Source organism: Xiphophorus couchianus, chromosome 6 (genome assembly GCF_001444195.1).
Source record: "Xiphophorus couchianus chromosome 6, X_couchianus-1.0, whole genome shotgun sequence".
NCBI lineage: Eukaryota > Metazoa > Chordata > Actinopteri > Cyprinodontiformes > Poeciliidae > Xiphophorus > Xiphophorus couchianus.
The window spans coordinates 20,957,676-20,970,989 of NC_040233.1; the positions used below are offsets into that span (position 1 = coordinate 20,957,676).

At 39.0% G+C, this 13,314-nt stretch overlaps 1 protein-coding gene across 18 annotated transcripts in view; it reads right to left on the reverse strand.

The window, feature by feature from the left end:
* The window catches only part of LOC114147024 (protein tyrosine phosphatase receptor type F), a 240,532-nt gene that overhangs the window by 83,305 nt on the left and 143,913 nt on the right, over positions 1-13,314 (reverse strand). For all 18 annotated transcript variants that reach the window (XM_028021538.1, XM_028021537.1, XM_028021536.1 and 15 more), the window contains one exon: positions 2,735-3,004. In XM_028021538.1, the coding sequence (XP_027877339.1) occupies positions 2,735-3,004 (270 nt within the window). The remainder of the gene's footprint in view (positions 1-2,734; positions 3,005-13,314) is intronic.

Genomic DNA, 13,314 nt, shown 5'->3' on the forward strand with positions numbered 1-13,314 from the left:
ATTGATCATTGGGAAGGTGTATTTGCATTAATATTCCCTAGTCATTATATTATATGAAAATGGTCTCAAAATGACATAATTATGGTTTGTTGCAATAACGTCTGGGACAATTTATCATCTAGCAAAATTTGTTATTGTGACAGGACTAGATTGGTAATATGAATATGACGTATGCAACAGATTGTAGCTATTTAGAGACTTCAGGCATATTTTGGCATAAATTGTAAACTAAAATGGTCAGATGCGTTTCATTGATGGGGGTTTGAACAATCTGGACCTCAGAGTACAAATCATAACCCTTTAATGACACCCTATCATTAAGTTAATCAAATCCGGAAACAAAACCATCTTTAACAATGTTTTTTGATTTTTGCAGTATTGTATAGAGACGCAATCTGTGACCTTTGTGACTGTAAATAGGTTTGGTCATAAATATTACAATGCACAGTAATTAAAATGCTCATTTTTAGTAGCTTTTAGATCAATTTTTTTTTTAAACAAAAAGACACCTAGTAATAATTTTCTTAAGCCATTTGTTTCTTGGTTAAGACGTTCCAAATAAAGGATTTTTTTTGACGGGTGTCTTTATATTAATAGAAGTAATGTTCCTTTGAAGAAATTGAATGCATAAGCTTAAGATTGTTTTATATATATTTTTATTTATTTATTTTAAGAAAAAAATCAAGATAAAGCCAAATTTAGTAGGAAACAATAAAAAAATATTGCAGCAATATATACTGCTCAAAAAAATAAAGGGAACACTTTAAGTGTTAAACACCTGTTTAAGTGTTCCCTTTATTTTTTTGAGCAGTGTAGATTATACTGGCTGGACAAAAGAACTTCTGGATGTAAAGGTTGCAGATTCATTAAATAGGGTCATTTCTCTGCTGTTTTGGCATCTGGACAAAAAATGTATATTCTTTCACTCTTGCAAACAGTGAATGGAGATGGTTTGTGAACATTGATAGATACAGAGGAATGCAGTTTTAATGTTTTGTTAACCACAGCCAGTTTAAGAACTCCTGCTGAGATTTAACCTGAATTTAAAGTCCAAATAAGCACATGTGGGACGTTTTTTTAATTAATCAGTGTATGTTTTGAAAATAGAAGGAAAACCAAAATACTGCACTTATCGTATAGCTTTAAAATCTGATTGTGACAAGGCACATTTAAATATAAATCAATGTACAATCCTCTGCATTTATCAAGTATAGGAAAAAACATTTTTCAATATTCAATTCTAGTTTTTCCGTACCTACTCAGACCTGGAAATTATCATAAAGTAAATGACATATTTTTCCAGAATCACTGTATAAATTCTGCGCTTTTCAGGTAATTCCAGGAAGAATTGCAAATCTGACAATTTTGATAAAACACTTCTAAAGAGCAGATAAACAAAGCTCATTACAGCTCATGTCACACTAACAGGCCTGAGCTGCTCGCCTGCAAGCCACCCCCTACAATACTGTCAGCAATAATCAACCCAAAAAGAACAGCAAACCTTAAGTGAAGACACACTTTTGCTTAATAGTCCAACAATTACTGACAATACAAGAAAATTGCAAGAGTGGTTGCTGCTGTTGCAAATGCAAGCCAAACAGAGGGTGTGTATTAAGGCCTCCTCAGGGAAACAGGTCTGTAGTGCTGTGGTCCCTCTAATGACTGTGACATTTTGTGTATCGATCAGCTTGAGTGGAAAGCCAAATCAATACGGACAAATACTGATACCAGAGGCCGTGATAGGTAGACAACACCCCTTTAAAGTCACGTACACGCTTGGATGTAGAAGCAGGCAGAGAGAAAAATACAAGCCAGAGAGATCAATGCATCGACAAGGAAACTCCAAACCCTTGATGTTTTTTAATTTGTAACTGTAAAATGTTTAAAATTAGTTTCAAAGGGCATATGAAGGTGTTTTAATTAGATTATTTTTTATGATCTACAGAGCCTTCAAAAGGTATTAACACTCCTTTGAGCTTTTTGTACAGATTGCCATGATAAACACACAAACTTTAATGTGTTTCAGTGGGATTTTAAGTAACAGATCAACACAAAGGTGCAAAACGTTGTGAAAAAGAAAGAATAGTTGTAAAAAATAACATTTAAAGTGCAGAGGACACTACCAAAAACCATGTATTGATAGTTTAAGTTGTGTCCCAATGTTTTTCTTTTCACATTGTGGATTGAACAGTCCTTCATAAAATGTTGAACTGGATTTTATTTAACGTAAAGGAGTTGAAACTTTTCAAATCCACAATCCTGCACTGCTTTGTGTTGGACTGTCACACAAAGTTTTTGCCTGTATGGTGACAAAAAGGACTATTTCAATTACTTGCATCAACATAGGGGTGGGGATTTATTGTATTGTTTAGCAATTATTGTGAAAAATGTCTCAAGAATTTTGATTTATTGTTGTTACAGTAAATGTCAATTCATGTTCTAAAAAAACTGACTGAAATGTTATTTTACTCATTTCTGCAAAGCTTTTTTTTTTACGAGAGCAACAATAAATATCAGTTCATTTAAAAATATGATTAAATTAAGTTTCTCTGTACAACTTTTTTATAAACCGATTTCAAATAGGTAGCCAAAGCCGTACAATGACCTAAAAATAAAGTAATAAACAGTTTAATATGATAATTTTTATCATTATCACAACAGTACTACAAAATATCGTGATAAAATTCAAAGTCTACCTCAACATTGTTCTTTTCTCTTAAAATCTGCGCCTCACCTTTGACGGTAACCTGTGCCGTGGCTTCGATCATTCCCAGAGAAGAGATGGCCACACAGGTGTAGTTGGCCGACTCTCGGATGCTGGTGACCTCCAGCACGTTGCGGCCCAGTGGCATCTCCTCCTCCTTGGTCAGCTCCACCTGACCCATGGTCCATTTGACGAAGGGCATCGGTGAGCCCACCGCAACGCACGTCAGGTTGACGCTGCCGCCCGGCATCACCTCTTGGTTGTTGGGTGGAATAGAGAATCTAGGTGGGACTCTTCGCACTGAGAGGAAAAGAAAATGAAAGGAAATGAGTGTAAGGGTACGCAAGGTAAATACAATCCTTCCTTGTGTAAACTCGTGAACGTTCTTTCTCTGTGCAACATCACAAAGACAAAGAAATTTTCAGAGTTTAATAGAAAAGAGGAGCTGATTGCTTTTGTCCAAATGTGCGGGCGAGCACAAAGGGAATAAAAGGATCGTCACAAAATGGCTCTGGATATTCAGAAGAAATCCTTTTTTTTATCCCCTTCCCCACAATAAGAGAGCATATTACCAAAAATAGTCCAGTTTTGCAGGAGACTATGTCCAGACCTCTTTTGTCAAAGTGTCAATCAGTAGCGGTAGTTGCATCATTGAGGGACCCTGTGGAGATGCTATTGTTTGATTTTTCCTCTGTCTCCCTCTCTCTCTTCCTTTCTCTTTCTCTCTGGATCCTTCAGCTCTCTCCCTCTGTCTTTTTCGCTCTCTTTGTGCAGTTCTGATATGCAGATAGGCTGACATTAAATAGAGGTTCCCATGGAGACAAGAAGGGCCCGTTGACGTCGTTGGGACAAGGCAAACACCAATTCAGAGGGTCTATGGCGTACTGAAAAGCTAGCCCAGGATAAACAGGCAGCCAGCATTTACATATGACTTTCTGTCTCCATGAAGATGCATACCAAATGCCTCTCATATTTAGACATTTTAGATCTCGTCTCTGGGAACTTTTGGCAAGTAAGTTATCCATATGACACTCCGGGGGGGAAAAAAAACTGACAACACTTTGTGAACATCCATTAGTGTCACACCTGTTAAATTTATGACATGTTCCAGTAGTGTGCACTCAATCTAAGAGTTAGAGGCTCTAGCTTCTTTATCCTCGACTATGAGGAAAGTGAAGCTTCGCCAAACATTTAGCTTCCCGCTGAGAACCCATTATTTCTATTCCACCTCTGCTGTTCATATGTTTCCAAGACACTAACAGCAAAATAAAAATAAAATACTCTCCCTGCAGAATTCGCACTGCTTGTCTCCCCTAATGCACTACAGTATCTCCGTGTGTCTCAGAAAAAAAAACTAACAAAAAAACCCTCGACTATAATTGCTCTTATGCTCGGGTCTACATGAAAATGGATTTTCAAATATGAGTCTGCCTCCAGTCCCCAACGTCAAAACCCTTCACCCCCCTCTCCAGGATCTAATTTGAACCGGAACGTCGTTACAGCCGTGCTTGTTATTCCCCTCATTATGTGGTGAAATGGAAAAACACAAAAGCACCTTTTGAGATTCCAGTCAGGGAAAAAGGCTGATTCTCTGGCCGTAATAAGTGGGGGGGTGGAAACCAGGTTCACATTCATCTGAATTTTCCCATAATAATTGAGGTTCTGCGTGCAGACTTTCTGCCGTTTTAATCAGCAGATTCATGTGGGATGAAGCTACTTGGCTCAGTATCAAAAAATAATTAATATCCCAAGTTTCAGCTGCAGAACATTTTGGCAGCTTTACTTTTGGAATTTGGCTTCATGAGATTCTGTGACACAATTCCCAACAACAGAAACGGCCAAAGTTGGGTAAAACTGAAGTTGATTTTCCTCGACATTTAATTACGTTTTTAAAATGGAGTTTCATGATGAATGGATGTCATGACATGTCAACTTTTATGAAATACATGAAAAATGTTTTTTTGGGGTTTTTTGCCATGTAAAGATTGGATAGTCGAGCTGCCAGCTCTCAAAGCAGATAGAGATGCTGGTCTGAACTAAAGCATGCATGGGAGCTGGAGGGTTTGGAGCAAACAAGAGATACCTTAAAAATTGCCGGGCTGAGTTTCAGCTTGTTTGGTCCCGACAGGATTTTTTTTGTGTGTTTTTTTTCAACTGGCAATCTTTTTTCAATCAGTAAACGCACCTTACCTAAGCACATCCAGGTTATAGTTACAGTACTGTATGGCATCAATGCCACATTCAATTTTGAGAATAGCGTCAAAGAAAGCAGATAAATCTAACAAGCTAAATACCTGTTTTTAAGAAGACATCAAAAAAGGTTTGAGTTAAATCAGGCTGCTAGACAGAGACTTCAGCAAAACTTTGGTCAACAACAGCAAGGCTGTTTTATTTTTCGAAGTTTTCATCTATCCGTTTCTAATTCAACATAACGATTTTATTCTTGTTGAAATCTCAAAGTTTGGGTACCGAAGAAAGAAACTTTAAGATACTGCTGTCTCAGCAGCACTAATCACAAACTATGTTGTGAGATGCAATAGACAGTTTGAAAGTCAACACAAAAAGCATTATGAAAGAAAAAAACATGTTTTACAACTACTCTCTAACACACACAGTGTTTCTCTAAATATAATGAATTGGCAACCACTTGCGTCAAGAAGTTAATTCAAGTATTTTGATTACTGTTCTTATTTCCTCTTCTATTATAGTCCTTTAGTAAGTCAAAGCTTAGCTAAAGTTGGAGATCAGAAATAGCTGATTTCAAGACAATGAAAAAGTATGAGTAAGGGGAAGAATATGACCTTTTTGTTCAAATTTCTTTAATAATTGACTGAAGGACTTGAAGTTGAGACACTTTAGAGCTTTTTAGAGTTCATATTGGAAGCCACGTGTGTCTTTTTACAGTAATGTCTCTTTTTTTCATTTTAATTCTCAGAACAAGCAGACAGATGTAGGCCAAATATAATACCATGAATCCATTTAGCTCAAAGCAGCAGTTGTTCTTTTGCGATTCCATAGACTTAAGAGTACTATGAGCAGTCAGTCAATGGGGGCTTGTGTATATTGAACACTTAATGTTGTGAATAATTCATGGTGCGCGGTTAAGTTTGGAGAGGTGCTGTGGAACAAAATGACTAGAGGGCAGGTAATTGTTATCGATTCCCCAGAAGCCTCTCCCCTGTCGAGAGCCGCTCGGAGAGATGGGCTCCGGGACTCTATCAAAACCACAAAATAAGCCCTGTCTCCACTCTGCCTGCCTGCTTGCTGGATACCTATAAATTTAACTGCCCTGACAAAGTGCCCAAGGATAGCAGAACCTGTCCAGTCAATCAATATCTGGCACAAACTGGCACAGAGTCAGCAGGCTGCGAGTCTTCTTGGCAGCAGCGTCTCTGGGCAGCCATGATGGCTGATCATCCCCTTGTCAGCACTCTGGCAGCTCATTCTTAAATATTCTACAGGTCAGCTGTTTGTGAGGCAGAGATGTGCAAATGGAAGCCAAGGAGGGAAAAATTCCTGAGAATCACCTCCGTCTTGAATACAGTGAATGGTATAAATTTTAATGCAGAGTTCAGTTTGTTGCATCATGAATCAGCTGTAATTAGGGGTGTAACAACAAAGTCTGATATTTTTTGTCAATTAGGTTAAATGATTTGGGAAGATATTCTTAATTGGTCCAGAAATAAAGATTTTGAAACAATGACGTCATTATTGACTAGCTCTGTTGTGTTATGACTAAAAGTTGAGTAAAATGGCAAACTGGTAGCCACTTCATAAAACCATTAAAAAATTTGTCAAAAGGGGCATTTTTAATGGGACAAACCTAAAATCATAAAAGCATATAAAAATTAACATGTTTGTACATTGATTAGAGATTATGATTTGTCAAGACCTTATTTTTGAAGATAAACATGGAGATTCTTATTTTTCCTCAAAACATTGCTGACATCTTGCCTCATTCTCATGAACAGAATCTCATGAGCTAGACTTATCTTTACACTTACACTAGTAAATAAATCCCAGAAAGATTGGAAGATGTTTTTCTCCTTTCATTAGTCCATAATGTGACCACGACATCCTTCAGTCTCCAGGTGGAAGCTGCCCACGCTGGTAAAACAGACGTAATCCCCAGAGAAAGGCTTTGTCAGCTCCAACACCCGTATCCCTCAGTGGGAGAGCCGGGGTGTTGCTGCCTAAATACCTGACAAATCCGGTTGCCACCTGAATACCCAAGTAATCCATCACACACCTCTGATGGCCCTACACAGGCGAATGGAAAGTCTAACAGTGAAAGCTGCTGTAGCTGTTGGTGGATACAGTTAACAGGAAGGACATGGGCGGGCGCACTGAAGAAGAATGCTAATACAACGGAGGGCTAATAATGACTTAAGCTAACTGCTCGGGGACTCCTTTATATATTTTGGCAAGACTAATTGAAACACACTTTGGAGGAGTGGCAATGGAAAGCATGCAAGAGCTGAAAAGGGATCCATGCAAATACGTAGACAACAGTACACAATTGAACTGCGAGGATTAGGGAGAGTTATTAATAATGTATTCATCTCTAGGGGAAAAGGATACCTGTGCTTTCACCACAGGAGATGGATAGGGAGGGAGAGAGGGATGGAGTGGACCTTTCTCTGAAAAATCTGCTCTAACGGGGAGGAAGTGACAGAAAGTGAAAATGACCAACCTTTGTACTGACCTGTTTTCGGGTCAAGTGATTTGTTGATGTGGGCTGATGAAATGAAAGATACAAAGTGAGGAGGAAGACAAACAGCGACACAGACAGGTGCTTTCGAGCATCATGTATGAACAAAAGATGTATTTTAGCTTTTTTATAGTTTCTATTTTAACATCTAAAAATACTTTGACTTGTAAAGGTTGAGCTGTTGGATTCTACACTGAATACAGATTATTTAATAACATTGTTTTGAATTTAAATTATTTTAGCAACAACATGAAATGGAAGCAATTTCAATGCAAAGTTTCCCTTGTTCTCCAATATATAGATGTATAAATTGAATTGGTGCAAGACAAATATATCATATTAGAATTAAATGTTCGCATTATAAAACTTGCCACTTGTATAATATTGGGCACTCTGTAAAAATAAAAAATGGTGATGTAACAGATCACACCGATTTCTGAGCACTGTGAAAATATTGTGGTTAGCTAACTATTAGCTGTTAATCATGCTAACATTAGCATCTGCTTCACAACGTCATGTCAGCACTTAATGCCTGTTTTTCAGTTTTTTAAAAATGAATTTGGATTGTACTTAATTGTCTCATGTTCAAAATCTACAATAATTTTGTTCAGAAAGCCTTAACTGGATAACTTTATGATGACTGCAAATATCTCTGTTACAATAAATTACCTAGAAATACTATTGTGGCAAAATCGTATTATTTGAAAAATGAAAAGTCTATTTTTGAGTGTAAAAACTGGCAACACTTTTAAATAGTGTTTAATGAGTAGAAATTCAGAAAAAGAAATAAAACTGTAAAGGATTAATATCCACATTAGGGCCAGGTTGTAATGACTATAACAATACTTGCTAAGAGTTAGCTGCCAATGCTAAAGTTAACATTTTGATTTTTAGCTATGAGAGTTAAACAATGTATTTCAAGGGTTTTCCCCAATGGGAACTACATTTGATTCAATAGCTAAAATTTTGGGGGCGACATGCTACTTTGCATTGCGTAAATAAATCAACATCCTGGGTTAGAAAATCTATAAAACATATTTTGAGTAGATAAAACCACTATTCTACTTATTAAAGAGGCACTTTTCTATGATTTTTGGGTACAGGAACCAACATATATGGACGAGTTAAATCTAAAATAAGATTTTGTACACTGATTAGAGATTCTTGAAAACAGTTTGTGAAGCGTTTAATTGTATACACAAATAAATTGTCATTTTTACAATTCCCAAAGATATTCCTGGAACCTTGCCTCATTCTCATGAACAGAATCTCATGAGCTAGACTTATCTTTACACTTACACTAGTAAATAAATCCCAGAAAGACTGGAAGATGTTTTTCTCCTTTCATTAGTCCATAATGTGACCACGACATCCTTCAGTCTCCAGGTGGAAGCTGCCCACGCTGGTAAAACAGACGTAATCCCCAGAGAAAGGCTTTGTCAGCTCCAACACCCATGTCCCTCAGTGGGAGAGCCGGGGTGTTGCTGCCTAAATACCTGACAAATCCGGTTGCCACCTGAATACCCAAGTAATCCATCACACACCTCTGATGGCCCTACACAGGCGAATGGAAAGTCTAACAGTGAAAGCTGCTGTAGCTGTTGGTGGATACAGTTAACAGGAAGGACATGGGCGGGCGCGCTGAGGAAGAATGCTAATACAACGGAGGGCTAATAATGACTTAAGCTAACTGCTCGGGGACTCCTTTATATATTTTGGCAAGACTAATTGAAACACACTTTGGAGGAGTGGCAATGGAAAGCATGCAAGAGCTGAAAAGGGATCCATGCAAATACGTAGACAACAGTACACAATTGAACTGCGAGGATTAGGGAGAGTTATTAATAATGTATTCATCTCTAGGGGAAAAGGATACCTGTGCTTTCACCACAGGAGATGGATAGGGAGGGAGGGAGGGATGGAGTGGACCTTTCTCTGAAAAATCTGCACTAATGGGGAGGAAGTGAAAGAAAGTGAAAATGACCAACCTCCACGCTGATCTTTTTGCGGGTGAAGTGATTTGATGAAGATGACCGATGGAATGAGAAAGATGCAAAGTGAAGAGGAAGACAAACAGTGAAACAGACAGGTGCTTTTAATACACAGAGGAGGTTAGTGACATGGTACAGAGAGACATCTCTTTGCAAGACAATTCACATCCCTTAAACGCTTTTCCATCTTATCATGTCACAAACACAAACTTGGTGCATGATAGGTAAGTGGATGGAAAAGAGTTTGGCTTTCAAACTTTTACAAATGTAGCATCATATTCAACACCATTTACTCCGATACCCCATAAATAAAAGAAAAGCATCTACACAGGATAATGCTGCCACCACAATTTTTGACTGGTGTGTTTAGCTTGCAGATGTGAACATGTTTTGCCATGTCTGGATTTGATTCAGGGGATCAGGGTAAAGACTTTTTACATTTTTACTTGTTAAAACTCCTGTTTTATTAACCTTCCACAAACTATGCATTCATTTGTGAAGCTTTGTTAGTTAAAATCCCTATAAAACTCACTGATGTTTGTGGTTATAACATCACAAAATGGGAATAAATTAAGGGGTCTAAATCCAGAATCAAGGAGAAAAACAATCCTTTTAGTAAACCCAGATTTCTTAGCTAAATTGTGATTTGAAATAATACGTTCAGATGTCTTTAATCAAACTTATCAAAAATCCCCCCTTCAAAGTACAATTGTCTTATGATTCACAATGAATTTGTACCTTTTTTTCTTCATGAACATATGCTGATGTCAGTGTTACTAAATATGCTCTTGTTCTTCTTCTCCCCCTCTCATAAATCTGACCTGAATTGATCACATTCCAAGTTTCCCTCCGTGACACACACATACACACACACATAAAACAGCATGGAGATATTTTGGTGAAGAAAAAAAACCCCCAGCTGCAGTACTTTATCCTTGGTGACATATTGACATGTCACATGGATATATGAAAGAGTGCCAGCAGACAGAAGCTGACATTCCTCCTCCGTTGTGGGATAAACGCTTGACAAATGAGCGCTCAAGCACGATCACAGCGCGCTGTGTGCTTCAGCCCACGTTGATGGAGTCCTCCCTTTTTAGAGGAGGGTCACAGAGAGTGACCCGCAGCTGCAAACCTTCAAACACGGTCACAGTCCTTAATGGATAACGAGGAAAAGGACATACTGTAAATTGATACAAACACAACGGGAAAAACAATAGAGGAGCACACTCTTCGTCCTCAAACAACCCCCACCGTCGTCGTCTCCTTTAGTCTTACTCCTCCCACACGCTAATATGAGGACATCACTCTCTGATGGCTCTAAAATGTCAAGACAAGGGTGGTGCCGGTGGAGCAGGCGGCGTGTTTGTGTACCCACAGAAAGGAATCGGATCAGGTGGTGACAGAGCAGGAAGGGGAAAAAAACACATCCAGGGATACAAAACACCCTAACGAGAACATTTAATGCATGTCTGACAGGTGTGTGTTTATGTGTGTGTGTGGTTGAGTTTCTCTTGTGGTTTACTGCACGCCACCTTGAAAAATCCCCACTTTGTGTTGTACACAAACATAAAAAAAAAAAAAAGATAGAACGTTTTTTATCTGTAACATGAATTAGTTGATCAAGTCTTGGGTAACAGCATCATGCTGTAAAATGAATGTCAAATGGAGCTGCTTGCAAAAGTATACGCAACTCTTCAAGCTTTTTACATTTTGAAATGTTACAACCACAAACTTTAATGTATTTTTAGGATTTAGCGATAAAGACCAACACAGTAACATAGCCTAGCTGTGAGCTACAAGGAAACTAATTCATGGTTCTCAACATTTCTCCTAAACCTCTACCGTCACAACTACAAAGGAACGGTGGTGGAGGCAGCATTATGTCGTGGGGATAAATGTGTAAAGAGGGTTAAGGTTTGACCTACCAGGATAACCATCTTAATCATTCCAGCTCCCACAGTATGATACCACCACCACCATGTTTCATGGAAGAACTGACATGTCCAGAATGAAGTGTTAAAATGGTCTAGTCAAAGTCATAGCTGAAAGCCAATAAAGATACTCTCCCTGTATGCGACTTTCTCTTCAAGTTTCTCTGCTGAAGAAAAGCCTCCTCGCAGCATGATACTGCCAACACCATGTTTTACAGCAAGAGTCTTCTGTCCATAGTAAAGCTATTTGTTGTCACACAAATACTGTGTATTTCTGTGTATTTGTGTTTACTAACAGTTGGAGTCTGTTAGTTAACAGACTCTGGTGAAGTCTGAAGATGCTTTATTTAGGGGTATCACAGTAAAGGGGAATGAATTCAAACGCATGACGCTCTTTTGAAAAGTTCAAAATCATTTACGCCATTGTGTTGATCACATGAAATCCCAAAGAAGTTCATTAAAGTGTGTGGTTGTGTGTAACAAAACAAAATGAACAAAGATAAAGTGGTATGAATACTTTTGCAAGAGCTTGAGAAAAAAACACATAGTAAACAGATGCTAACTGCATCAAAGCTAATGACTTTCAGTGTAAAAAAAACAAAAAAACAAAAAAAAAAAACACCCAAGCAAAAACAGCAGCAGAGGAAGACAGGCATGTCAAAGGCCACTCGTCTTAAGTCGCCCAATCTAGCAGCAGAGTGATTGCGCAGCCCCGGGTCTCGTCTCCCCAGCTCCAGCGCCGGCAACAAAGACAAAGCGAAAACACGGCTGTAGCCTTCTGTTCTCCATTCCAGTCGAAAATACGTCTAAAAGGTTACGCTTGGTTTGATTTCTATCTCTCCTCTGGTGTGGCAAGGCTGGCGGAAAAAAAGCCGGGTATTAGGGCCAGTGGGTTGACAGCTACCTGGGTGGTGTTACGGAGCAGAAGGGCCCCCAGGCCCTGCTGGCGCCACGCCACACAACTACTGTAATTACCTCTGAGGGGGGAAAAAAGCCGGTGTCTGCACCTGTGACAGACATGTACTGATTAATAGTCGAGACTTACATCCCTTCCTCGGCTCCGCCGTCTGGCTGACTACCTTCTACCTCTGTTGACATGAAAGATGTGAACTTTTTAAGTGATGTTTAATCTGCAGATGTGATCCTTCTCCAATCTTGAAACGGGATTCCACCTTTGATTCAGAGGGAAGTTTTGTGTTCGACCAGACATTTATACTGCTAGTCTGCTCATGTGAGATAATAAATGCAACAAAAATCATTTCCCTCGCTCTCTTTTTCTCTTTTCTGGATATATGGGACACAGTAAGCGGTAATTTACTTACTTTATCTTGATAACAAAAAAGGACACAAAAGACTTACTCATCCATAAAACAGGCTGCATGCTCCAGTTCTGTACGCTTTTAACGAAATTATAAAATGATATCCAAGCGTGTCCCTTTCTTACCGTGACACTTTCGCACACTAACAACTGGAGCAGCTATTGTGTTTCATGTACATCAGCCATGCTGGTGTTATCCACAGGGGCTGACCTCGACTACTCACTCCCCTCCTATAGAAGCTTTTTCCCGCATGCCCCCAACCCTGCGCCTGCATTAGTCTGCTCACGGAGATGTTACAGCATAAACAAACTCGGGAAACCCTAGACCCCCGTCCTCGTCTTTAGAAGCTCCGGGTTTGTGCGGAGGGGAATAATGGCCCCTTTCGATACAGTCGATATAAAAAAAAGAAAGGAGGCCCTGGCGTCGGTGCCAGCAGAGGAAACGATTTCAATGCAGCTGTTTTCTCGGGGGCTGCACCTGGTTGAGTCTGCAGCCAAACTGGAGGCTGAGGTTAGCTCAGTTCATTGGAACAGAAGGAATGAGAAAAGTGCGGTGAAGACGGAGACGAACACAGAAATGGACGCAGAAAAAAAAAAAAAATGGTGGAAATGTTGGAAGTTGCACAACAGTTAGAGGAAATCCAAATGTTTCCCAC